The 27,930-nt window shown below is 40.6% G+C and overlaps 1 protein-coding gene across 1 annotated transcript; it reads left to right on the top strand.

Annotated features, from left to right (window-relative positions):
* The first annotated feature begins 798 nt into the window (after window positions 1-798).
* Window positions 799-27,341, top strand: parvaa (parvin, alpha a). Its single transcript, XM_004569373.6, has 13 exons — window positions 799-1,138; window positions 10,741-10,830; window positions 11,096-11,166; window positions 11,397-11,499; window positions 13,345-13,485; window positions 17,604-17,719; window positions 20,025-20,083; window positions 21,420-21,439; window positions 21,522-21,583; window positions 22,802-22,870; window positions 23,161-23,262; window positions 25,173-25,245; window positions 26,504-27,341. The coding sequence occupies exons 1-13, from the start codon at window positions 1,003-1,005 to the stop codon at window positions 26,578-26,580; spliced, it is 1,119 nt and encodes a 372-aa protein (XP_004569430.1). The 5' UTR covers window positions 799-1,002; the 3' UTR covers window positions 26,581-27,341.
* Window positions 27,342-27,930: the final 589 nt, after the last annotated feature.

The raw sequence follows: 27,930 nt of genomic DNA, 5'->3' as shown, positions 1-27,930 counted from the left end.
AAGCCCCAGTCACAGAGGCTTACAGACCCTCTGGCAGCCACTTGATATTATTAACAAAACATACTTGTGATTGGTGTGGGTGCTAGCATATTGCTGTGGTTGTGCTTTAAATGGAAATGTTCTACAAACACTGGCCGGCTACTCTCCAAGCTGTAGTGAAACTATAAAAAAGTGCAACACAAACAGTCTTGGAACACACTGGTTGCACTGCTGAGACCCAACTTTTATTTTCAAGGTCAACCACGTCCCCTCAATTGAAGTTTTCTTGTTAGCATTTAGTAAAAACTATGAGCAACGGTGGTTTTTGGTGCAGCAACCTCCAGGAACCACTGTCAGCCAGTAAGAGACTACACAGGAACCAGTGGTTGTACCCCATCCAGTATAGCGGACAACTCTTAAAGAAAGTGGACTTGACATCGCTAAGAAACTTTAATTGGAGGCTTGAACAAAAGAATAAAGTGAGTGGAATAAAAAGATTTTTAAAAAATAATTAATCAGACAAAAAGAGTTTAGAAAAAGGTCCTTATGGGGGGTGGGGGAGGGGGTCATATTTCAGGAGGGGCTGGTAACACCCCATGTCCGCCCCTCTAGGTATGGCCCTGTTTGTTTATTATTGGGTAACTTTGAGAAGCTAGAAAAAACCCAAGTAAAAATTAAAGGGCTTTAATTATAACGAGGTCACTTTTAGGGTCCTTTGCATCTATTTCTGTTGCCTCCTATTTTCACCTCCTGCTGCTCCCAGGACAGCTCTAGACCGAGTTGGATCCTGTTCCCGCGGTCAGAAGCCTCCCGCCTGCTCCCAGCCCTCCTCCGCAGAGGAGGGGCCACGCACTCCAGCCAACCTCGGGAGAAAATGTCTGGAATTCCGTTTCCGCTTTAGGGAGTGGACAGCGATTTTCCCTTAGTTTTTTTTTTTACTTTGACTTTCTAACAAACTTTGATTTCCACGTCAACTCGGACAGTTTTGAGTTAACTGTCCCGGATTTAGTTGTCGTTTCGGCCATGGCTTCTTCGCCTCAGAAGTCCCCTTCGTCTCCTAAGTCTCCGACGCCCAAATCTCCGTCTTCCAGAAAGAAAGATGACTCTTTCCTTGGGAAACTTGGTGGAACTTTGGTAAGAAGGAAAAAAGCCAAAGAAGGTAAACAGCTAACAAAGTTAACAGTCTAGCAACTCTTCTGCTCCTCTGAATGCACTGTTTTCTGAACTAAACCCTCTTACAGACACATTTTATAGTATGTGCACACAGCGTTGTACTCTATGAACAGCCTCCAAAAAAGTAAAAGTCACTACTACTACGCACTGAAGTTTCAGAGAGCCGACATATTTAGCACTTGGTTATGTTTAAGCTTAGAAGAAGTTCTTTAACTACAACGTGTGGTGTCCTGTGTGTGCTTTCATGGCCGCAGGCTGTGTGGTCTGTACCCATGTAAGGTATTGAATCCGCTACTACTGTAATAAGTGAGGAATGAGGCAAGAGGGAACACAGGCCCGCTAACCACTGTAGAGGCAGCACCCATCGTGCTTTCACAACAGCTTTTATTTTTTTAGTTTGACTTAGTTGGAAGGCAATAAGGAGACACATTGGGCGTTAAACTAGTTGTTAAAGGAGGTATACATATACAGAGACAATTTATATGTGGATTAGTCTCTTTTTTTCCCCTTCCAGAGTGCTCCCACCGGGTCAACTAATTTAATTTAGGTAATAAAGAGTTCATGTGAGGTTGGTTTTATGGATCATGCTTTTAGCAGCTTAACATTTTGTGTTGCAGCTAAGAAACATTTCACTTTAACAACAGAGAAATTTACTTTGGATCAGACATACAGGCTGCAGTTATTTCAGCATAATTACAAGCTACATACAGATGCAGATCGGTAACAAATTGGGGCCACTTGTTCAAACTCATTGTAGTTTGTGGGTGACATACACTAAATTTGATCTCAGGTGGGCAAGAACAGTAAAAACAGTTAAATAGTAACAAAAATTTTTTTTTCCAAACTATTGGATTATTGTTATATGTAATCAAACGTCCACTTACAAAACTTTTGATTTGAACTATTGAGATGTGTTAACCTCTTAACATCCAGCAGGTCATTGGCCACCTGTCTGGTGTAAATTGGAATTTACAGCCTCACGTCTGTGTCCGCCTGGTCTTTGGGTATGCAGAGGAAAGGATGATTGTTATGTAACAAACACAGATGTGTTGGCATGCATTACTCATAAAGAAAACAGACACATAGCCCGTGGAAAGGACGCGGCAGCTGAGTTCGTCACAAAGAGGTAGAATCCTGAAAACACTTAAAATAATATATCCCTTTCTTTTACTGAAGGGAAATATTAATATGTCCCAAAAACGTTCACATTTGATGAATCATTTGTTTACTAAATAGACGATAAACAGGCTGAGATGTGTTAATATAAAATACGGTCAGTTTCAACACTTCAGCTTAGTTTTTCCACATTCAGTTAGTCGACTGTCATTACAAAGAAACAGACCAGCAGAGCTGCTTGGCATAACCAGCTTACTTTGGAAACATCTGTAGTTCAGACCTCTGGCTTGGATGAAATTATTAACTGTTGTGTTACCACTCTCATGGGCTCATTATCAATGACTTGCAGCTTAAAGCTTCCTGGTGCTGAAAGTCCAAAAATGTCAGTTTTGTCCTCCGTTTTAAAAATTATATTCTGCATGTCCAGTGGACCCTTTGGCAACCTAGTTCATTCATTCATTCATTCATTCATTCTGGTCTGATATATTAGGCCAAGCTCTCCACTCTCCTTTCAGTATATTTCCAAAAACATGGAGAATTATTTCCAGGGAGGACTGAGTAATGCCTTACTACCATACAATATTAGCTTTATTTGTAAACCACTTTAAAAACGACCCACAAGGAACCAAAGTGCTGTACAGAAGACTAGATAAGAGACATAAGGACATAGTAGCTCAGAGAAGGAGGGTGAGGCAAGACCACTGAGGGCTTTATTAGCAAATAAATTCATTCTAAAAGGAATGGGCAGCCAATGGAGGGAGACGTGCTCATATTCACATGTGCCAATTAAAAGACCGGCAGTAGCATTTTGTACCATCTGGAGACGAGCGATGGAGGAACCACTAACGCCCATATAAAGTGCATTACATTACTCCAGCCGAGTGGTGACAACGGTGTGGATTACTGTGTCAAAGTGTTGCCTAGAAAGAATTGGCTTTTATTTTAGCCAGCTGCCCTGACGTCAAGCTAGAGGTCAGCGTCCACTTTGACCCCTAGCTTTGTGATAGTTGGCTTGATATACTGGGCCAAGGAATCCAGATCTATAGGGGTGGTGCGAGTGGTGCTGCCAAAAACCGCTTCTTCTAAAAACTGGAGAGCCATGCAAGCCCTTATGATGTCAGGACACTTTGCAAAAGTCTAACAGAGTGTGCGTCATTTGCTTGTTTTAATTTGCCTCAGTCTGTATTTATTTAAAGTGAACCTTTTTGTCATATATGCACTATTTCAGCTGTGGATGATCATATTAAACATGGGCAAAGTTCCAAATATTGAGTATGTACAAGGAATTCAAGCTTATTTATATGGTAAGGTCCAGGAACTCAGCTCTTGTTATTACACAGAAGCACCACCCTCCTGCTGGCCAAAGTTTTGTTTGTGAGGGGCTACAGATGAAAGTTGGCTTGAAGGAAGGAGAGGTAAAACAGCTTGTTTCGAACTGTGAATCCTTTAAAGATGCTCTAGTAGAATCCTACAATGGTTTAATAGATAGCAGAGCACGTCTGGTTTCAAAACACTAAGATCAGTCAGCTTGTGAGCGATGAATGATGTCTCGGTACCATCAGCATATCTCTGGAAACATTTGTCATAAAAGCTGGTGAAGACACTGATTATTTGGTTGACCAGCAGTTATCTGTAATGCACTCGGTCTTACTCGCTTTGCTCCACATGGTCAGAGGTCAGGATCAGGTACAGAATAGCAGCTGTGGAGCTCATAGCGATTCACTCGACTTCTCATGGACACCTCTGCCCGCTTCATCTTCCTCTGTAATAGTTCTTTAACCCCGCTCTATTTTAACTACCAGGAACGTGCTTTAAATAAATGTCTTCCAAAAGGCTTCTTTTAAATGCTCAATTCAGTTTATTACCATGCCGGCTTGCACTGGAAATACAACAGGCTCCACAGATGACATTCATTGTTGAAGGCCAGGTTTTATCATGGAATGAGAAAGGTCCCCTTCAGTCGGATGATTACTTTCTGTCAGTCAGGATACTGTTGCACAGCTGAGCCCCATTTTATGTTTGCTTTGCCCATAGGACATGCATGCAATCTCATTATATCAATACGGGCTCATGTCCCCTACACACACACAGACACACACACAGAGTATATATGCACAGAGCAGTGTGTAGGACGTCTGCAGTGTGTTCTATGATTTGATGGAAAACGTGGGCTGATCGCTCTCGTACTGATCAGTGAATAAATTTAGGTCCATGTGACATTTATGGCTGTCTCTGCATGTGCCGGGGAGAGAGAGGGGCCGCCGACTGGAACGGGAGTAATGACTGGATGAGAGGAAGAAAGGGAACAGGTTGGAGGGGATGTGAAGGAAGGGAAGGAGAGCTATGTGATGTGGACGAGGTGGTATGAAAAGAGAGGAGAAGGTCAGGAGGTTTCAGAGCATTAGCGAGGGCTCTGCAGAACTGTGTACACTGAGTATGGAGCAAATACAATACATGAATCAGGGGAGGTAATTTTATATCCTCTGTGAAAAATCAAACAATTTTAATATTTATCTTGGGGTCAGTCGGTGTATTAAAGCTATTAGAGAGCTCAGCCTGTGGAGAATGAGACGCAGGGGACAGAGCTGGTCCTGCTAGCCAGGAGAGGATGCTTGTGACTGGGGGACGGAGACAGACAGACATGGGCTGTGGAGCGTTATGCCCTCCAGGTAGGACATCAGCATGCAATCTTTCCCCCATATGTAGCACTGGACAGGAGGCATGCAGCTATTTATTGTGTTACCCTTATTTAACCAAGCGGATGGATACGCATCCTCATTTTATGACAGTGGACTGAGGAGGGGGTGGAGTGGAGTGATGTGTGGTGAGAAGACTCGGGATGCCTTTTAATCCCTTTCAGTGCGCTCGTAATGTCACTAAATGAAATCTGTTGTGCAAAAAGGGGTGAGCAAAATCTTGCTCGATGCAGAATCCCAGCAGGGGAGTGAATTAATGCCATATTCAGATGAATCTACCCGCCATACTTCCTCAGCACCTAGCCAGGGTTAAACAAAGTCGCTCTACCTTAAATAGCACAAGTGGTGGTTAACAGTAATATCACATTGTGCTAATTAGTATGGTGTTATTGTACCGCAGCTGTACCCCCACATGAGACACTGAAGTTTCAGCCGCTGAGGGTGGCTTTCACAGGTCTTCAGGTTATTTGTAAGTTACAAAATGTAGAGTAGACCACAGAAAGCAAAAATTATTCCCTTTTTCCATATGTGTCTTTGTTGAACTGTGATTGAAATAGAAGAATAGAGGAACTAGCCCCATTAGGGATGTTCCTGGCGACTAGTTTCTCAGTCGACTAAATAAGGAAAATAAAACTAGACTAACCGACTAATCTAAAACTAAGAATCACTCAGGTGTTAAGTTAAATTTAAGAACTGTTTAATAGGAAATGTCAAAAACAAGTAATAAAGATAATTGAAACCATTAATCACATTCTTCAATAATGAATCATGCCACTTAAATGTGCAGCGCCTCGTATCCTGCGTTATCCACGTTACATGTTATACTCCAAACAGGCAACAAAGAAGAAAAACACTTAAAACAACCTGATGTTAAATATTATATGAAGACCTGTTACTACAAAAGATGTTCACGTATTACTAAAATATTACAAAAAGAAATAATAACATATGAAAAACGAATAAACTGGGCCTACTCCTGGTAGGAGGTCGTTGGAACGCCTTATTCAGAAGGCAGACCGAACTCCTCACACTATTGCTAAGCGAGAGCCCATCTGCCTTTTGGAGAAAGCTAATTTCTGTTGCTTGTATCCGCGATCTCATTCTAATAGTGTTAGCAAAAAGACGAGGCCTAGATTAACAGATTTTTAATGTTTCTCAACAACAATGCGCCACCTGGTGGCAGAAGGCTGCGTAATGTTTAGGACACAATCATTTACTGGCATTGAGCGTTAGTTAAAATGTTAAATGATTAGATTAAACGACTAGTAAATTTGGTACCAACCAGTGATGACAGCGATGATTAGTAGCCTAGTGGCACATGTTACTAACCCAGTATACACTTTTGTTTTGCAAAAAAAAAAAAAATAATAATGTGAGAGAAACCTGGTTTGAAGGTGGGTTTGATAACCTGATTCAAAACGTGGTCATCTCTTCTAATTATCTAATTATCTAATTCTAATAAATATGTAGAACCCAAAGGCATGAGACAAGTTTTTTGGTACTGGTATCTGTTGGTATTCTTAGCAATACTGACCAATAGCGTTTGAGCAGGCTTTCAATGTATAAAGGTAAGGAGCCCATGTAAAGAGCATTTGTGAGTCCCAAAGGCATTGCTTGTCGTAGGACTGGGCAGTAGGGCTGCACGATATTAGGAAAACCTGCAATGTGCGAAAACTGTGATCAATACTGCGATAACGATATGACTTGCGATAAAATAAATAGCAAAACAACCCCCAAAAATGAATACATAATTTCCGTTTTACTGCAACAGTTTTATTTAATGAAAGCTGCTGTATTAGCAGTGTAACAACAAAGTGCACTTTAACATTGAAACATTGCCCCCATAAAAAGATTTCTGAGGCTTGAATTCTGAAAGACATCCTTCCCAGTCTCTAGAATTAGTTTTAAATAAACATAATTATACTGCAAATTATCTCAATGCAGTTGTTCATCATTTTACCACTCACCAAGTACTTATGATGCAAGTCAAAACTGGAGAGGAAACTTTACTGTAGTGCTTGCGTAGTTTTCAGCTTGGCTCAGTTCAAACGTGACGGTCTTGCGGCATGTTTCGTACATTTGTGGAATGGCGACATGGGAAAAGTAGTTTCATGAGGGGATCTCCGGTCCACTTTATGTATCAGACTGGTGAAGCCCTCTCTGCTAACTGTATTTATAGGCATCATGTCTTTGTCAAAAAATGTGTAATGGCCTCTGTTATTTCTTTGTAGCGCTTCGACGTTTTCTCATAAGTTGTTCCACTTGAAAAACTCTGATACAGAGACAGCTATTGGACTGCTGTGCTCTTTGTCTTAACATTAGCAACCTTTGTTTGGCTAGCCCTATCTTTCTGAAACTCTTCAAACAGTTCTCTGTGGTTGTATTGAAGATGATGGTGGAGATTAGTCGTGTTTCCTCTGGTGGTTGCCACGAGTGTTCGGCAAGTTTTGCAGAGTACCTGTGTTTGGAGAACGTCGTCTTTATCAAATCCAAAGTACCTCCAAACAAGCGAGGTACTATTTATTTATTTATTTATTTATTTATTTATTTTTAGGCACGAGTTCATAGTCAGTAGCGTTCTCGTCATGCGTCTCGCTCTCAGCCTTTACAACTGTGACTCGTTGCTGCAGCGTTGTTCGCTCCCCACCTGTGTAGGAAGCGGGCCTCTAATCCATTTGATTGGTTAATGCCGTGAAGGGCTCTATTCGACTGGTCAAATGTGTAAAGGGGTTTCTTTGATTGGTAAATTCTTTAAAGCACGTGTGTAAACATTTTAAGGTACCCAATTATCGCAGTTTACGTCGTCTTTTGCGATGGGCCCATCGCGCAGGCTGATATCGTGATGACAATAAATTTTCGATTTATTGTGCAGACCTACTGGGCAGTATGACCAAAAATTGTAATATCGCACTTTTATGATAACTTAAAATAAATTTGAATGAGTGTCTCTTTGTATAGGTTTACAGTGAAACATTGTTCTTCCTGGAGGATTGAAAATATAAATAAGAATAACTGCCATCATAAAAAAGAAATAAAAATCACGCAAACAAAACACTAAACAATCAACTTACTCAGGCCAATAATGGGTGGGTGCTTTAGCTGTTCCCTGGTGTAGCTGTACATCTGGGAATGACGTTCCTCTTTGTTAGCTTTTTTAAAATTAAGGCCATATTTGTAAACAATGATTAGGACATGGTGCAGGAAGTACTTGCCCGGATATCCGCCGGCTATACCAAGAGCCCGGAAATATTGGCCTTTCTCCACAGAGACTTAGCGAGCAGAGTAGCTGATGGGTTTTCCAGATTACAATCAGACCTAATTGGCCTGATGACCATTCGACTTTCTGCGTCTTTGTCAGCAGATCTGCAGTGGGCAGAAAAATACAAGAAAGCACGCATACCTTGTGAGTGTACTCTTGCTGTGTACTTCAGGTTACAAAGGTTTAAATGATTTTAAATGATTCTGGCTGAGATAAAGGGCTAAAAAGCCTCTCTCGTAGTCTTACCACTGCATACATACGGGGTTGTCTGATAGATCTTGTGTATACATGCAACAGCATGCCCCCCTCAGCAATGCAGCTATTTGTTATCTATTAAAACAGGCCGGTGTATGCCTGCTATAACTTCATGTTAAATCATTGTAGATGAGCAAACTGAGAACATTTTTCAGTTTGGGGGTATTTTCTTTTGTGTTACCTTGTAAATCAAGCAGCAGATATTAGCTGGACTGCATTCAAATTAAGTAACTTCAAGCTTACTTATAGGTTATCCCATCCCGAGTCTCTAGGACTGGAAAAAAGTTCACCAGCCTTGGTGACTAGCTCGTTGTCACCTGATTTCCAACCACTTTTATCTACAAAATACAGTTGCAAAGGTTGCAAAAAGAGTCTGTGGGTAACATTGATGTGTTTATGGGATCAGTCGTTTGTTTGGGGTCATACTGAAAAGAAAATTGGGGTCATTTTGACTTCTGGTCATTATAAGATTCAAGATATGCTCGCTGGCAAACGACTTGTCAATCTTGAATACTTTCTTGAGGGGAATTAGGTGGAGGGTATTACCACTTGCATCACTGACTGTACCTTCTCATTGAAGCTTGACGTTTTTCCACAACACTCACACGTTGTCCCAGGGGAAACAAAAGTGGGTAAATTGGTGGTAATTTACGGATTGAAAAGGGTGAGGTGTGTGTTGCTCTGTAGGAATATTCTCATACACCTCTGTGTGATGTGATGTCTGCTCATGGAGACACAGTGTACATCCAGGCACTTGTGGATGGTGTTGATTAAGAGGATGTTTTTCCAGTGAAGGCAGAGTAATGCACGGGATGTTCACTCCACTGCGTGCACACACACACACACATACAGATCAGCAGCGATCAAACCTCCTCAGGTATCTGACATGCTGTGAAGGAGGGCATGCTGGGCTGCTTTAAAGCCCACTGAGAAGCAGGAAGCAGCACTGCTCTGTGTTTGGTTGACGTCAAGTGGCTCCCAACACTTATTCGTGGAATCGGGGGGACGTCCGAACTACTGCTGAACACCTCAAATGATTATAATTCTGGTCTTTGTCTTAGCTGGTGTGCCTTGCATGTAGAGTTATCAGATTGATTGGCATTTCAAAGATGTGTCACACAGCTTTTTACTGTTTATTTTTTGAAGTAAAGCTGGTTTCATTTCTTCTCCTGGTGCTTTTGATAACACTGGCCAACAAGCCAGTGCTGCTGGGATTCTTTCACCTCTAATAAATTTCACTTGGTGACTATTTTCGTCTAGCACGTCCTGGTTTTTTTAGTTATGGTGTTCCAAGTATTGGACAGCTAGTGTGACTGGACAGAAAAGAGGTCACGTTTCAGCATTTAAGAAAAAAGTGGAGCTAAAATTAAGGAAGGCGTTGATGCTTGACGATGGGTTCAAAGGAAAACTGAAGCCAACTACATCAGCAGCATTCGTGCAGGTTGTCAACAGTTTTGTTTTGGGTTTTTTTTGGGTTGGGATAACTTTCTGAAAGTGTATCAGAGTGTTACTGAAGATGCAGTTTTTGTATCCTCATGTATTGTATTCCCACTAAATCTGGATGACAGCAATGAGCATAGGGCAAGATTTCATCAAGGTATAAAAGTGAAAAACTGATATCAAAGAAAATTGAATCCGAGCACGATGAGTAAATGTTTTTGGTTCAGAACAAGCACAAAATCAGGTGCCTCAAAGATTTTTGAGCATACTGGGCTTGCTTTATTTTGAGCTAAATTGACAGACCTACACATCTTTTGCATGTCTCTGATATTGCGTTCTGGCCTGTTTTTAGAATGACATTAAAACACTTTTGGTGGGCAAGAGTTGAAATTCCAGACATTTTGTTGATACATTGATATTCAAAAGTGTCAAAATGTCAGTGATTAGAAACAAAAACTTTTTTTTTTGTAGACCAGTGTGTATGTGTCTGCCTATCTGTGTCCGTGTATGTCTGTTCATGGCAGAAATGGTTAATGGAAATGATTTTTCTATTACTAAATAATTATTTGTTAAAATGAGAGTGCTCAGCTGCTTGTGAAAGTCTGAAGCACTTCTGAATTATTGGTTATTCTTCTACAATTGGCTAACATTTAAAAACCCACAAAATTTCACTCTTCTCATAGTTTAGATGTTTATTGACACATGAGATGTAAATACATGTTTTTTAAAGAACAGGCTAACAAAAATTCAGCATGTCTTATATCTTGATTGTTTATGTGATTGTTTTACTCTGATGGTGTGATTGTAACTTATTTGTTCTAGTGTCTGAGCTTCAGGAGGAGGGGATAAATGCCATCAACCTTCCTCTCAGCCCTTCACACTATGAGCTGGACCCTGAGGACACCATGCTCGGTAATCAGCTTAAATCACTCAATGTGCTGAATGTCACTTGTATTTGTTTCTTTAATCGTGTTATATTTGTTGTAATTTCTGCTGCCCTCTCGGCTGGGCCTCCTGGAAAAGAGATTTTTCCAACTCGTACCTGGATAAATGAAGGATATATTCGTATTTTTAGCTAACCCAAAGCATTTTGGGATCTACAGTTTGAGATACTTTAATGCTCCATTGCTTTGTACTGTTGTTTGGTTTATTTTGCCAACTTTTTCTCATCCAACAGAGGAGAACGAGGTGCGCACCATGGTGGACCCAAACTCCAAGAATGACCGCAAACTGCAGGAGCTCATGAAGGTTTTTCTTTTTGACCTGCCATTTAAGAATTTCTATATTGCTACATCTCCTAACAACTTAGACTAAGGGCCCGAGTAAAGCTTTGAAAATAATTTCTACGTTTTATTTGTTTTTTGTGTTTCTTTAAAGGATATATTGAGGTATATTTAAAGGTAGCTGAGCTGTATCATAAAAAAATATAACATTGTAAGCCCCCAATGAAGCACCTGTTTCTTCTTCTGCCTGCGTAGGTGTTGATCGACTGGATAAATGACGTTCTGGTGGGCGAGAGGATCATTGTTAAAGATCTGGCTGAGGATCTGTATGATGGTCAAGTTCTGCAGAAGCTGTTTGGTAACTTAACCTTCGCACATTGTTGTGGTTTGACAAAGAGTTTGCAGATGGGAGTTTGCAGATGAGAGCAGGAAGCAGGTGGGAAAAGAACCTTGAGAGGTGGAGGTATGAACTAGAGAGCTGAAGAATGAAAGTCATTAGAAACAAGAAAGAATACATGTGTGTGAATAACAGGGAGACAGGTGAAAGGTGAACATGCAGGGAGTAAAGGTAGTGTAGGTCACTCAACCATTCAAAACAGAGGACGGTGCTCAAGAGAGGTGAAGAAGAGAGTGCAGGGAGGGTGGAGCTGGTGGAGATTTGTGACAGAAGGATGGTGACGAGATTGAAGGGGAAGGTTTACATGATGGTTGTGACTAGGGCAGGGCAATATGGTCAAAAATATTTATCACGATATACATTTGAAAATTTGCGATAACGATATAACTGACACGAGACAAAATACTGTACAACTCCACAGCTTTATTAGTGCAAAAATCCTCCACCAAATATCCACTTACGAGGACATTATTCTGCCACTGTTTGAAACAAATGTCCTCTTATGTGGATCTCATTTTTCTCAAAAACAAAAATTAGATAGAAAAAAAACTTGGTTTTTACATTCTTTAGGTCCCAATCAACCCAAATAACAAAGAAAAATTAAAAATGCATGTCATGAAAGAGTTCGGGTCTTAGGAGGTTAAACAAGCAGCTGTTTTTTTTATGTGCATTAAAGTTATATAGAAATATAAAAGTGCAAATGCAAATTCCTTGCTGGCAGTTTAACCAAAAGGCATTTCCAGTGGAAACTGGCCGACATATCCTCAGCATAACCATGTATAATATCCACAAAACTTAAAAAGAGGTTATACACACAATACGGTAATATTATGTTGAAGCACAGCACGTATCACTCCGCCAGGCTCCTGCCTACGATAGCCGTAATGCTCCTCCGATAATCCATCAAGCGGTGCGGCTTCGTAGCTTACGAAAGTCGCACTGAAACATTTGACAGATTTTCGAGCGCCGTGTACATAAAATCGTTTCGAGGTCAGTAAACACAACCAGAATTCATACATAAGGCACACGGGAATAAGGGGCACTGTCGATTTTCAGAAAATCAAAGGCTGATTTTAAGTGTGCCGTATTTTCTGAAAAACACGGTAATAACGACGGCCCACTAGCATGCTCTACCGCTAGCATGTGCTTTGGTGTGTATCTGATGGACGAAAGCTAAACCAGTTCCACACCACTCAAGTTGCAGCATTTTTACAAACCAATCCTGGTTCATCTGTTTCATTCAACGATCCGTTTTCGCCCTACTCATTCTCCGTCGCCGCCATGTTTTTTCAGCCATGTGCGTATGAAAACAAAGGCACTGCGGATGCCATATTCTATTGCGATATTTCATTATCATTGCCTGACATTATACCGGTGTTACTGTGAACGGTATGATATGGCCCAGCCCTAGTTGTGACTCCTCCTGTGATGTGTGGTTTGGAGATGGTGCCTCTAAGAAAAGGACAGGAGGCCAAACTGGAGGTGGCAGAGATGAAGATCCTTAGATTTCCACTGGGAATGACCAGAATGGACAAGATTAGTACATCAGAGGGGCAGCTCAGGTTGAGCGGTTTGAAGACAGCAGTCAAGGGTGACATGCGCAGAGGAGGGGATGGGATATACTGGACAAAGGATGTTGTAGACGATGCTGCCAGTCAGGAGAAAATAAAAGATTCTTGGATATAATGAAGATAACATGCTAGGGATAGAGTAAGATGGTGGCAGATGGTCGATCTGATAAGTAGTAGATTAGTAGTTGATAGCTGAAATTCTGAGTTTAAAATTTACTGTAAATTCTTCTTTTAGAAAAGCTTGAAGGCGAGAAACTGAACGTGGCAGAGGTGACCCAATCAGAGATCGCCCAGAAACAGAAGCTGCAGACGGTTTTAGAGCGGATCAACGAGTCTCTCAAACTCTCCACCAGAAACATCCGCTGGAATGTTGACTGTAAGAAAGTTTCATTATTTCTTTATTAATTCCTACAGTAATGTCGTCTCGCCAAAGGCAGCTTTTGGTTTTGGTCTTGTTGTCGTGCACTTTCAGTTATTTAGCCTTGAGAATGCAGTGCAAACACTACAGTGAGATGCGCTGCATTTTGTATTTGTGCTGTGTGAAGTCCTTGCACCGCTATCTCCATGTATTAGTTTAATTTGATGAAATTGAAATTTCTTTTAAGACGGTGAGCCATCTGTCCTCCAGTCATTTGAACGACTGTTGTGAAACACAATATGCTGTTATGTAACACTTGCGATGATATGACAGGACCTAATGAATCCCTGTGGGGAAAATGATGTTTGCATCTACAAGAGGAAAACAGTCGAAGGATAGATGGCAAAAAATAAATAAAATTAAAAAAACTAAATATTTTCACACACAGCAGATACAGCATAGTAGAAATCTTTCACTCATATTCATCATCTAGTGACCCAACACTAACAAAAATAGATTGTGGCTCTTTTCTGCTTTTTCTTATCTTCTGTCATGTATATACCATTATAATAGTGAATGCTCATATCAAACAAAGTTTTAATGAGGTGAAGTGGACACCGGAGTTTGTGAATGTGATAACTTGAGAATGAGGCGACTCGACAGTTTTAAATTGATAGCATAGCTGCAATTGCTAGGAGGCTGAGGGGTAGCACTGGTCGCTGCCAGTACTTTTTTGTTTTCGATTGCAGCAACATGTCTAAAAAAACAACTAAACTAAACAGACTAAACAGGAAATCGACTGCCGTGCTTGGTATCAGCGCTAATTTAGTTCCGCATCAGTGTCCCGAGGCCGTCTTTTTCAGGAAACGTGTTGCAAGTTTCAGCAAACAATGATAAACGGCATACTGCGTCTATTCCAATAGCATGAGTTTGCAGTAGAAGAGTCTGGCTGCAAAACATATGAAACGTAAAATATGACGAAAGATTCCCAGGATTGTCGAGTGATAGAATTTTATATCAGACAACAATGGGACAGCATTTCTCTCCCAAAAGTCCCAGGACTTGTGTCCTCCTCAGTTCATGGACATTTACAGACTGTTGTTAAAAGAAGAGGAAAAGACGTGTTACTGCCAACAAATCCAAAATGACGTGTTTCTTCAGAAGAAAGTCGAATTAAAGGGAGGTCGGCTAAAGCAGCTTGTTTCAATTAGAGGCTGAATTGACGGGCTGCAACACGACCCAATATCAGATAAATAAGGCTTATATTGAACTGTGACATACAAAGTTACTCTACTAGAATCTAATATTACGCAATTTTTTATTTTTTTTTTAAAGAACAACCACACTGGTTTACACAGATTTTTTTACTATGCTATACTGCACTGTAATGTACTATATACTGTGTTATTTCACAGTATATTGTTATTTTCTGCATCACCAAACAAATGCATGCACAATACAGTTACAGTGCATCGACAGTTTGCACTCGATCCAGGGGTTTTATTTGCAGTTTAGAACAAGCTGCAAATAAAAGAACCAGCGAAAACACGCCGCTTCCATCTTCTAGCTTTGAACTGAAACTGTAACATAACCGGCTATCAACCAGGTCATGTGTTCAGGATAAGTTTGGGCTTTAACATCGACACAAATCGTTAATCTGGCTTTGTAGTACACCCCTCTGGTTGTTGTGTTTGTGACTTTCCAAACACGAGTTGCAGAGTCCTCTGTGTTGGATAAACTATGTCAAATCAGCACGTATAGCAGGAGAAAGGTGTTTCTCCTGTCTCTTCTTTACTTTTAAATTTTCATCATCAAGTATAAATGCTGGGGTTGATAGATAAGCAGATAACTAATACTGACCCATCGATCAGCCACTACCACGCATTGTCTCCACTGACAAGGTGGAGTGGTGGTTTTGTTATTCTGTGAATTATTATTTATTTATACAGAAAAACTGTATAAATCTGGCGCTTGTCATGACCCTCATTGTTTCCTTCCTGTGTGGAAAACGGTATTTGAAGGATTTGTGTCTGAATGTACTCATCTGTCCATTGGATTAATATGCTTCCTGCTGAGATGTAACCGTGTAGCCGCGCATGTTAAGAGAGCTCTCCATCTGTCCTTTGATGGCACTCTTTGATCTGACAGAGTGAGTAACAATAATTACTGTTGAGCTCCCTGCACACTGCCTTTTTACTTTCGTCATTAGCTGCAGCATATAGTACTGGAAGTTGGACGTTGACAATGAAGTGTGAATGAGCCCAGAAATAATGCCATCAACAGTCTGTTCATCAGCTAACTTCACACACGAGTGCAACAAAGAATACTTACAGATTTTTAAGGTACTTGGCAGATTGTGTTTTCCCCAAGCAGCAAGGAGAACTTGCACGGTGAGGCTCCCTAGTACTGAGATCAGACTTGGTGTTTTGAAACTAGATGTGGATCTGACTGTGAAGCTGAGGACACCGCAGGCTCATTGGCTAACAGCTAGTTGTTCGAACATGAGCATACCCTGAGTAAAACTTCTTTCTGATCCTAATAATGACAATAATTTACTGAATGAGGTTCATTTCGTATGTTCTGAAACGAGAGATTGAGCCCATAAAATGATCAGGAATAGGATTACTGAGAGCTGTGTCTTTTGCAACCAATGGAGTCGCCAATGGAGTACTTTCTAGTCTTTAGATGAACTGTGTACATTGATTGGTCCACCACAGGACGCACAGAGTCCAGGCTTTCCAGTATGCTACAAAGGAACTATAACAAATTGTAACAAGACTAAAAGAAAAATGTGAGACTGCAGCAGTAAAAATGTTTCAGGCTCTTGGGTTACCCAGTGAGTACTTAAGTACCCAGAAACCTCCGAAAGCAGTTATGTGGTATAAAATACAAAAGAAAGATTAAAAAATGATGTAATAACACACAGAGAAAATCTTTAGGATAACGAACACAACTGATTTTGTTATGTTCTTTTAAAACTGAAAAATCAGGCTTTCCTAAATGCGCCTCTTGTAGAAACTGTGTCCTTGAAAAGATATTAAGTACGAGATGTCTTCAAATATGCTAAAGAGCACAGTTAATAGCACAGAATGTAATTGATTTGGCTGTCCTTTTATTTGAGGAGCTTTCTTTTAATCAATTTTGTTTGTGCCTGCTTTCATCTCACATCCAGAGGCCGTAGAAAACCCTTCCTGATGCTGCCTATTTAGGTCCTCATGCAGCAGGGATCTAAGGTTTTATGAATGCTTTTAGCTTCCTCTCTTATTTGCCAATACCATTTGGAACAACCAAAGGCTTGCTTTAGACAGTTAATTGATCCTGATTGATTGATGTATCCAAAGGTAAATCTTTGTTTGGATGGCTAACTGCACATCTCTTGAGTGTTTCTGACTGATCACTGCAGCCATTATCACTCTGTTTTTCTGTGCTTTCTCCCTCCTCACTGAAGCTCGTATTTTGTAGCTTTTATAATATCGCTTCAAGGCAACTTTTGGCATCTTGTGTTTGTATGTACACGACCTTGCCACGTAAAACTTTTCACTCTAAATTCCTTGAACGATATTAAAAAAAAAACATTGAAAATATGTGCCTTGTTATTTGGCATCCCAATGCTTTGGGTGAGGTATTCACATTTAAAAAATACAAAGGCTAAAGATTGGGGAAAGAAATGGTGTAGAAAGAGCTGTGTGTCGGTGACATTAGTTGAAGAATGACGACATTATGTGACATTTGAAATTGTTGACTAAATCGGTAGCGCACAACACAAATACAAAACTCTTTTGTACTGTAAATACTAATACTTAACTCTATCAAATGCCACAAAAATAGAAGATATGACAGAGAAAGTTTGTAATAGAAATATAAAGGTGCTAATTCTGGTTCACATTTTTTTACGTGAGTGCTTGCTTCCAGGGCCACCACAGTATGATCTGTGGGATGATTTTTGATATATTTAACATTTAAATAATAATAATGTACCTATAATGATGTAAATAAAACACTAATTGTTCTCATTTTATGCTACAGCTTACAGACTTACCTCACCGTTATCAGAAACCCCCGTGTGAAGCAAAATCCTGATCTCACAGATCTGCTAGTTATTGTTTCTGACTATTATTTCTGTTTTCTTACATTAGCGGTTCATGCTAAGAGCATAGTTGCCATCTTGCACCTGCTGGTGGCGCTGTCGCAACACTTCAGAGCACCGATCAGATTGCCGGATCACGTCTCGATTCAAGTAGTCGTCGTCCAGGTTGGTGAACGTTCTTTTTTTTTAATCTGCTGCTTATAAAAAAAATCAGGCATGTTCTCCTTAATTCGGCACGAGCACCAGGTTTTACTGAGCAGTATTTGTGTATTATTTTAAACACTGGATAAGTCTGAATGCATGCAGCATACGGCCACATTAACAAGACACAGCGTATTGTGTCTCTCCTGCATGTTTACGAGCGAGTTAGCACTTTAAAATACGTGATTGTGTTTTCTGGGCTTTGTTCTGCACACACATCAACGAGGTTCAGACCTCGATGATGTTCAGATGAGGTCTGAACATCAATTTTTTTTTCTCCACCATTAATTGTCAGGGACACACAAAAGTCTCAGCACCGTTAATGTTTACTGAGTTTAGCTGTAAAATCTGACATCTAGTAAAGATTGAAATGTCTGTAGAAGACAATTTTTCAATAAAGGCTTTACCACAATGAAGATGGAGTCAGTGACAGGATAGATTGATGTAGAAATTAGGTTGTTGATGTTACGCTCCTTAAATCTATGGCTCAAAGGAACCCAACATGTGAGATGCTGCTGCCATTCATCAAGCTTTTAATAACAGGAACATAGTTACTCACAAAAGGACAGAAAGAAACAAAAGAACACGGGCGCTAGAACAAACAAAAGAGGAAGAAGACCATGAACCAGCCACATAATGGGCCGTCACATTCCAGCTTCTCCCTCAACCTAGTCCAGAAAAACTAAAATAAAAATAAGCAACACTGCCAGTAACTCCCACTCAGCCTGTACTTAATATACAAAGCTATAGCAGCAATAAATGAATAAAGCTGGTGCTTATGGAGATCAGGTAGGAGGAGAGAAGGACGAAGACCCGATCACATGCCCCGCCTCCTTTGGGTTTATATTCCTGGACTAATCCTTTCCACAACCAATCAACACTTGGAATAAATCATTAGAAAGAAGGAGAGATGGCATCTTATAGGGCTGTGCGATATGACCAAAATCTCATATCCTGATATAAAACATATATCGTCCCGATAACGATATAAATCACATTTAACATTTCCTGTAAATTCTGTGACTCTTGGGTAGCTGAAGTGTTTCCAGCTGCGTGTCGTGTATCTGGAGTCGAGTGTTTTAACTGATGCATGAAACTACACATTTTTAGACATAGGTTGTAACGGCCGCCGTTTTCTTTGTGAGTATTTATTACACAGCGTGCTGCGGGGAAAAGCCTGTTCTGTTTGAGTCTAAGGTTTGTTTGTTTTTTTTAGCACCTGGCGGCTCTTTTTTGCTTCTCATTTGTAAATACTCTGCACACTTTTTCACGTGATTCAGTTTATTTTGAAAAGTCTCAACAGGATCTTGAGCTTTATTGTGAAAGGTTTATGTGGAAAATAAACAAGCGGGCACGCGATGGTTTTACTGTCGTTGTTGCTAACGACAACACATAAACACAGGCGCTTGTCTGTCCGTAGTGTGGTTATATTAAATATAAGAGAACTTTAAGAAATTAATATAGCCACTATGGTGACCATCAAAACAATGAAAAAATATCGCCGTAAATAGTTTATTTTGCGACACCACGAAACAAACGGTAGCGTAAAATGAAACGATAGACGTTTTTATATCGTCATCCGATATATATCGTTATATCGAACTATATAAACTCCACAAACATTGACTGACTTCCTGAGGTAACAGTTGCTGTCAGCATTTTCTCGTATATTAAAAACCTGCTGCATCAGACAGCCTGCACGATGGAGACATTTACATACGTGACTCTACAGTGGTTTTTATAGATTATTTAGTTTAAATTATCCCCAGCATTGAGGTAGCATTAGTTAGCATAATATCTGTCAATCAGTCAGTCAGTGAAACTAGCTTGCATAGCGCCTTTCATGTACACAGATGACTGACAAGCAGATTATAAGACGGAGCACAAAGTAATAAAAGAAAAAGTAACAAATAACCAATTTCGAATCAATTAAAAAGACAAAACAAAGGAAAGTAATTAAAATAAAATTAACCCTGAGGCACATCCACTGAAATTTGAGAACAATTAAAAATAAAAATAGATTAATTGGATTAAGAAACAATAAAAAAAGGTACATCATAAGATGTATATTGTAATCCTTGTGGTTTTTACATTAGGCTGACAAGTGAATGATTCCTGGTTCGATCCCAGCAGGAGACGCATATCAGTCAAACATGTAGGGCTACCTGCTGTGGTGTCACTTTGTGAACGGCTCAAAATAGGTTCTACTTGTATCAAGCTAAACAATGTATTGCACGTGAACTTACTATCCTCCCTTTATCTTTTCCAGAAAAGAGAGGGCATCCTTCAATCAAGGCAAATTCAAGAGGAAATCACAGGCAACACAGAGTAAGTACGCTCCACTGTGTGACTCAGTTTTTACACCTCACAACACATGTGCTGCACTCAGCCTGACACATGTTAGTGCTGGTGATAAAAAGGAACCAGCTCGATATGATTCTTTGCATTAAAACATTATCCACATTAATAAAAAGGAGCACACTGCCCGACTAAAGACCTCGACAGAAATCCTTTCCCGTGTCTATTTTTGGTCGATTGTCATAGTCTAGCCAGGTTAGTAACCATGGATATACTGGATGTCCGAATATAATTACAAAGAAGTAAACAAGACTGCGAATGGATGAATTTGTGTATCTTTGTCACACCGGTCCCAATGATAACAGCACTGTAGACCCAAAAACCAGAATCTGAGTAGCCTCCTGTGTTTTATGAGGGCTTTCAGAAGAAATATTGTGCACTGGTGAGCAGGCAACCATTGTATCTGAACAAGAGATGTGATGGCACCCTTAGCCGAAGAATTAGACGATTTAAATCGCACACATACACTCTGTCACACACACACTGTTTGTCTCCCTGCGAGGCTGTCCTGCAGCCTGACAGCAGCAACGAGGGTGATAACGGCAGGCCAACACACACATTTTGTCATGGTAGATGGAGGCTGCTAATAAAACACACGCACTCACACATGCACTGAGGCTTACACACACTCACATGGTCACAGTGGATATACAGTTATTACCACACCACCAGGACCATTGCCCAGACCTGCTTGCCTTTGCCATCACAGATTACACCATAAACGTGTGTGTGTGTGTGTGTGTGTGTGTGTGTGTGTGTGTGTGTGTGTGTGTGTGTGTGTGTGTGTGTGTCTGCCATTTCTTGCTGGTCTGCCCGCTGCGATATCTCTTCCTCCGGGACACTCGTGCTGCACTTGCTCCCTACCCTCCAAAACCACCTGACCCTTTCCAACAACAGCAACGTCCTCCAAAGTGCTAACATTGTAATAACAGACAAGAGGCCCTCCATTCCCATAGAAAACCTGAACATCTTCATTCGTTGTATTAATTCCCTGCATTGTTGTCCTATTGAGATTATTGTATTGTGCTGCAGTATGTGCTCAGTGTGACCATGCCACTGATGATACCCAGGTTATTTGAATACCCAAAGTATACATGTGCCTATTGTTAATCAAATTATGAGACCGCAGCTACATTATTGTGTTGTTATGTCTGTGACATAATCCTTTTGCATTCCTCTGCGATTGAACTGGAAGCGTTTGTGTTTCGTTTTGTTTTTTCCCTCTTGTGTGGTGTAAATATTGCAAAATTGATGATGTAAAAATCAGTTTACCTGACACATTTTGTTTCCCTTTTTTCTTTCTCAGGGCCTTCTCTGGCAGACATGGTAGGTTTTCTTGAAAGAAGTGACTTATGTAACACTTTTTTCCCCAGATTTATTCACGGTGATCTATTTTTATTCCCCACAGAGCGTGATGCTTTCGACACCCTGTTTGACCACGCTCCTGATAAGCTGAGTGTTGTGAAGAAGGTACTGAGACTCTGCAGTAGCATTGTACTATGTGGGACTATGGAAGACTGAATTTTTACAAAAAAATCTAAATACAGTACTGTGCAAGTCTCGAGCCACCCCTTTACTTTTTCTGTTTTCCTGGCAAAATGGTGAAAAGGGCAGTCATTTATTTAAACATGCAAAACATAGATAGAAACACGGTAGATGAGGCAAAAACTGAGTCTGGGGAGATACGAGCTTGAAAGTGACTGCCTTTATTCTTCAACACAGTCTTAACTCTCTCAGGAAGCTTTCTAGAAATTTCTTGAGGTAGTCTTCATAGTTCTCAAGGCTTCATGAAGGACATTCGAAGCTCCTCTTTGGATGTCGGTGTCCTTTTGTTACATTCTATGTTAAGGTGATCCCACACTGCCTCTGGGCAGGCCAATCCATGATTATGTGCTTTTCTATCCAGGTAGTTTTGTTTGTTTTAACTGCATTGACAGTGTGTTTCTGACCATTGTCATGCTGAACGATGAAGATGTTGCCAATCAGATGCTTTCCAGATGGTATTGCATGGTGGTTAAGAATCTGACGGTACTTTTCTGTGTTCAAATCTGATCAGATGTGAACACCGCTGGTTGAAATGCAGCTGCAAACCGTGACACAACCATCCAGGTCATCGTGGTCAAAGGAGCTTGGAAAGAAAAGCGTCTGGACTTCTTTAAGTTGCTAGAAGACGTTTCACCTCTCATCCGAGAAGCTTCTTCAGCTCTAAGGTCAAATGGCGGAGAGTCCCAGATTTAAACCCAGTGGGAGTGACCCCCCAAAGAGGGACAAAAGGACCCCCTGATAGTCCTCTAATCACATGAGCCAAGGTGTGAAAACGGGTGTGGGTCCCAATCAGCCAGGGTTTCGGGTGAGCTCATTGTGAAATGGACTCTTCGCCATTTGACCTTAGAACTGAAGAAGCTTCTCGGATGAGAGGTGAAACGTCTTCTAGCAACTTCAAGAAGTCCAGACGCTTTTGCGCCTTTGACAACAAATTCTATAGTAATATCTAAAGCTATCTTTTGCTCAGACGCTGTAAAATTAGGAAGCTTGAGGATATTTTAGTGTCAGTTGTGAAAACCTTGCGTATTGTTGCCGGTCCGTCTGGAACACCCTGCAGGGTCTTGTTGTTTCTTTGGACTATTTCCTCTTCATCTTTGAAGCACTTTTTTTGTGTGTCTGACACCTTCCTTTGTCTCTTCTCAGACACTGATCACATTTGTGAACAAACACCTGAACAAGCTCAACCTGGAGGTGTCTGAACTGGACACGCAGGTACGTCACACACCTAAATACACACAGAAACGATGTGATCGGTTTTCAGGTTGACAGATGATATTTTCAACGACAACTGTTACCCCGTTTGGATGATTAAAAGCTGTCACGCTGACACACACGCAGGCTCACTGTTTAATGATATTTGTAGGTTTTAATAGCCATTTGATGATGTCACATCTCTTTTGTTAAGTCTGTAAACACCGTGCTCAATGTCACATGTCTATAAACCAGTTCGACTCGTTTGAACAATTCTCTTACACGCCCCCGCTATTGTGCTGCTGTTTCAGTTTGCAGATGGTGTTTATCTGGTGCTGCTGATGGGGCTGCTGGAAGGATACTTTGTGCCGCTCTACAACTTTTTTCTCACACCAGAGAATTTTGACCAAAAGGTAAACGGTGGTTAAAGAAATGTCTCACCAAAAACACAGTACCTCAATATGATCACTATTTTCCAAGGACTTTACCTTTGTAGCTATAAGGCAGAGAGGTACGGGGCTTAAGCGTCAGACTAGAAGAGGTATGCATGGTTGATGCCCCCTGTAGTGCAGTGTCTAGAGATGTGCGTGCATATCTGTATGGGGTCAGTTCACACTTATTTTGTATTTGTTGCTGAATAAAAAGGCTGTCGTGACATTTGATGAATCGTTCACCTGTAAAACAGCACAGACGTCACAGAATACACAAATGCAGCACTGTTAGCTTGTTTTTGAAGCAGGATAGTAAACTTGTTGTTGTGAGCTCCGCCGTCTAATATTTTTCTTTCAGAGATCTGTGAGAAACATGGCCGACACCAATCTTTAGTCCTGACCTATAGTTTAGGGAACACGCCTAAATCGATACTCCATTTCTGAGGAGCCTCACATACTTGGAGCCAAGACTCTCTCCTCTCAATAGCTTGATAAATGCCATCCGTTTTCCCCGGAGCCCATTCACTGCAGAGCCATCTCTCCTCTCCATTGGCCTCTGTAGTACTACGGTATTCTGAGCAGGCAATCTGCGGAGACACCACAGTAGCCTTTTGTTTGGGTTTTGGCCAGCTGCCCTTGCCAAGCTGCGAAGCAAAATGGGCATCGGGTGCTTCAATGTACACAACTGCTCGTTCGCGCACACACACACACAGACATTCCTGGCCCGGAAGAACAGGCACCAGCCCCACAGCATCTGTAATCTCCTATTGCACAGGGAAACACTGGAGTGGCTTAGGGGCTCAGCTCTTACTCGGTGTGTGTGTGTGTGTGTGTGTGTGTGTGTGTGTGTGTGTGTGTGTGTGTGTGTGTGTGTGTGTGTGTGTGTGTGTGTGTGTGTGTGTGTGTGTGTGTGTGTGTGTGTGTGTGTGTGTGTGTGGGCCCCAGAGGCCTGTGGGCGATACACCAGGGGTGGGCTGTGCAAAGTAGCACGAGGCATCAAGAAAGCACTCCTGCTTCTGCTCAGTGGATCTCTACTCCAGGCTCTTCCTTTCTTTTTTCTATTAGATGGGCTAAGGTCACGCTTTTCACACAATAAGCCCTTGTTGGGCAAAGCTTTTAGTACTTCACAGCAGGGAGAGCATACACCGACAGACACAATGTGCGGGGAATGGAAAACATCTTTCAACCTCTTCCCTGTGATTGGATTCCCATTTTTTGAGTCAGACTGGCTGAGAAGTCTTTCCTCAACAGGAGAGCACATCTGCTCGTCTAAATGCACTATATGTGAAAAATCTTAACCGCCTTTAAGCAGTTTACCTGGACACAAGTCCGGTCCTACCCACATTAATATCAGCTCAGCTTCCCGGCGTCATAATTATCAGTTTTCTGGAGAAATCCCATGTCTCCACTTTGCACTGGCATACATTGCTCGGTAAATGTACAAAGGCAGCGTAAAGATGAGCTGAAGGACTTTAAAGCCGCCATTAAAGATTCTTTTGTTTCCTTTGGGGCACCTAGAAGAGTTAATAAGAACAAAATCATAGTAAACAAACAGGAAAGAAATCCAAGCAGCTATTTGAAATATATCGTTATACTTTGTTACTCATTCACCTTTGATAGCATGAAGAATGTGACTGTATCGCTTTCCCAGCATTAGGAGGGTTTTTTTGAGTGACACTGGTGTAATGTATCCACTGATAAATGAGGGAGCAGATTGTTTGTGCAGCTGCTGAAGGCTCATGATCTTACAGAACAGAGCCGTGCTGTGTTTGCCGCGTCGGCCCACAGAGGATGTTCCCTTATCAACGAGGACCTGTGTGCAGTTTGTACGATTTGTGTTTCTGCGTGTATGCGACGTGTTTCCTTCAGCAGCCTCCTCACTCTGTCTGCAGGTTCACAATGTGTCCTTCTCCTTTGAGCTGATGCAGGATGGAGGTTTGGAGAGACCAAAGCCCCGACCTGAGGGTAGGATGTTCATTCAACATATTTGTGCTTTTGAACCTTTGCTTCTTTATACACTGCTGTATGTGGTGACACACCAGGGTCCACTAGTTTTTGTTCACTTTTTAGCTGCAGTAATCAATCATCTTTTATTAGCCAAGGATCAGATTGCTTATAATGACATACAAGCAGATAAAGATCCCTCCAGCTTAGAGTTGGGGTTACAAACCTTTGCCATGTTCCTTTGGCTTTGACCAAAATAAATAAATAAATATGAACAAGTCTTATTTTAATTTTAATTATTTAAATTGTATTTATTATGTCTTTATAATTCTTTACATTACTGAGTGTACAATGTGTAAACAAGTACATCATATCCTAAACCCGCTGCTAAATTTTTAAAATATTTTCTACAATATTTTATCATTTGTAAAGCTACTAAACTGCTATTTTTAAATTTATTTTTCAAGTAGGCCACTTTTCATTCGTTTGCACAAACCCATGACTCAAAATATCATTTACAGCTCTAAGTAGCTCCAAACATGCTAATCGATATTTTTTCCTCCACTTGACATTTGTTATGCTTTTTTATTTTGGATGACAACGGTTTATAAAAAAAGTATAAACAGTTGTCATTCATTTTTAGGTCCTATCATTTGTTTAGTACAACAAAAACACAGAATTATCATAATGAGAATACAAAGTAAAGTACCCAAAAAAATCATAAAAGCAGAAAAAGATGGTGATGGCAAGAAGGTAATAATGTTGAGACTTTTTTGAGATTAAATGTCTCGAGCTTAACTTGATCTTTTTGTCACTGAGCTTAAACCCAACGTGCACGTATGATACTTGTTTGAGATGTGGTTGTTTGGCAGGGGAGTCGCTAAAACACAGCCAAGTTAGTTCGAGCATCCCTCATAAAGGATTGTATGTGCCTCGTCTATAATCGCATATGAATCACAATAACTGAACCATACTTTCAGACCAGAATGATGAAAATCATCATCATGTCATCCAGGTATCTGTTGCTGCCCATGTGCAAAGTAGTGACTTATAAGTTTGTGGTGCCACAACATCTCCAACTGTGCCAGTGGCTTAAGCTCACTTAAACCATCATCCGTAGTGCTGCTTTTCCTTCTAATTACGCTGCTGCTGTGCAGAAAAAGGGACAGTCATACACCTCGACTGAAATCCAGCCACACTACTGCTGACTGCTTTTAAAAGGTTGAACCCTTGTTGAATATATGTACCCATGTGTAACTCTCCTTCCTTTGTCCTTCAGATATTGTGAACTGTGACCTCAAATCAACACTGCGCGTCCTCTATAACCTCTTCTCCAGGTACAGAAACGTAGACTGAGCGTGACGTGCATCAGCAGGGAACACTATATAACATGGACCACGTTCTGAAGCTTAATACCTTTTTCCTTGTATTGCTATGAAAAACTATTTTTAACTCAGTGCATGCTTCACATTTTGCTTGTTGGATAGTAAATCAAACACAAGTCTGTCTTGTTTATTTTTGAAATTTCTGACTCTACAATATGAATTGAACATTGAACTAAATAACAGCCGTTGTTGGTGTTTGACTACGACACAGAGGTAATCCTGTGAGGCGGATTTGTACGTTTTTAATTCAGAAAATAAAATGTTTAATTGTATTTATTGTACATTTTGATACACTACTTGGTTTTCCAGTTTTTCTTTTGTTATTTCATTCATATTGCTTTTTATGAAATGTGGAAAGTGCCTTTATTTAAACATGCGAACACTGTCAGCTCTTAATACGTTGATACTGTGCTAACCAGCTACGCAGTGGTCTTAATGCTCCAGATTTCCTTTCAAAACATTTTGACCAAAGCTCTGTTTTGCTCAGCAGCTGCTCGCTTTACTGTATTTTATATTGTTAAATTTATCTTAGTATAAATTGCATATGCATTAATCACACTTTTTATAAGTTTTCACATCTTTCTATAAGACCAGTTAAATTTGACTGAATATATTAAATGTATGTTGTATTCTACTTTCAAGCCAATGTCACATCTGTGCAGACACGCTCTCTATAATGCATCTGTTTATGTTTTTAGTGCATTAAATTCAATAAATACTTCAATCCCTAAATGCAATGGCGTTTTTTTATGTCCCTCAAAGGAAGCAAAAGGAAAGCTTTTCCAACAAAACAAAAATTGGGGTCAGATTGGTTCCAATTTTGTCCGCACAGAAAGACAAGTGAACCTCCACAACAATTTTCTTTCCTCTAAATTGAGATGGACTGTTAGAAAAGCTGTGTAAAAGCTTTCTGAATTGCGGCTGACCCCAACATAGACTGAAACAGATAGGACAGTTACTGAATGGATGAAAAGGTTCATTTTCCCTCACACATTCCACAATAGCCTTTAAAAAGAAAGGCAGGGGGTGGGGATGGGTGTGTGTATGCCACGTATGTGTTGACGTTATTATTGATAATACTGAGGCACTGCAGTATTCATCCTGTAGATGCAGACGTGTTGCTGGCGATCTCGGTTCACTATTCTGTGTTTATGTTGTGATCAGAAGTCCAAATACACTCATTTTGGTCACAAACGTCACAGTATTTTGGGGCTTTTACTGATTTCTTTGAACTGTTCCTTTTACAGGGTGGAATTATTTACAGCTTACATATTTAATGACTTTAGAAAAGAGGAATTGTGTGCACAAGTTTGGATTTGTC

The sequence above is a fragment of the Maylandia zebra genome, linkage group LG7 (genome assembly GCF_041146795.1).
Source record: "Maylandia zebra isolate NMK-2024a linkage group LG7, Mzebra_GT3a, whole genome shotgun sequence".
In the NCBI taxonomy this organism is placed as follows: Eukaryota; Metazoa; Chordata; class Actinopteri; order Cichliformes; family Cichlidae; genus Maylandia; species Maylandia zebra.
The sequence above is the reverse complement of the archived record's forward strand: the minus strand, read 5'-3'. Positions and strand labels throughout refer to the sequence as shown.

Excerpts from the sequence above, each read along its gene's own strand:
- parvaa (XM_004569373.6), top strand. The coding sequence starts at position 1,003 with ATGGCTTCTTCGCCTCAGAAGTCCCCTTCGTCTCCTAAGTCTCCGACG. Across the intron at positions 11,167-11,396 it reads AACTGCAGGAGCTCATGAAG|GTGTTGATCGACTGGATAAA; the intron begins GTTTTTCTTTTT and ends CTGCCTGCGTAG. Across the intron at positions 23,263-25,172 it reads CAGAGAATTTTGACCAAAAG|GTTCACAATGTGTCCTTCTC; the intron begins GTAAACGGTGGT and ends CTCTGTCTGCAG.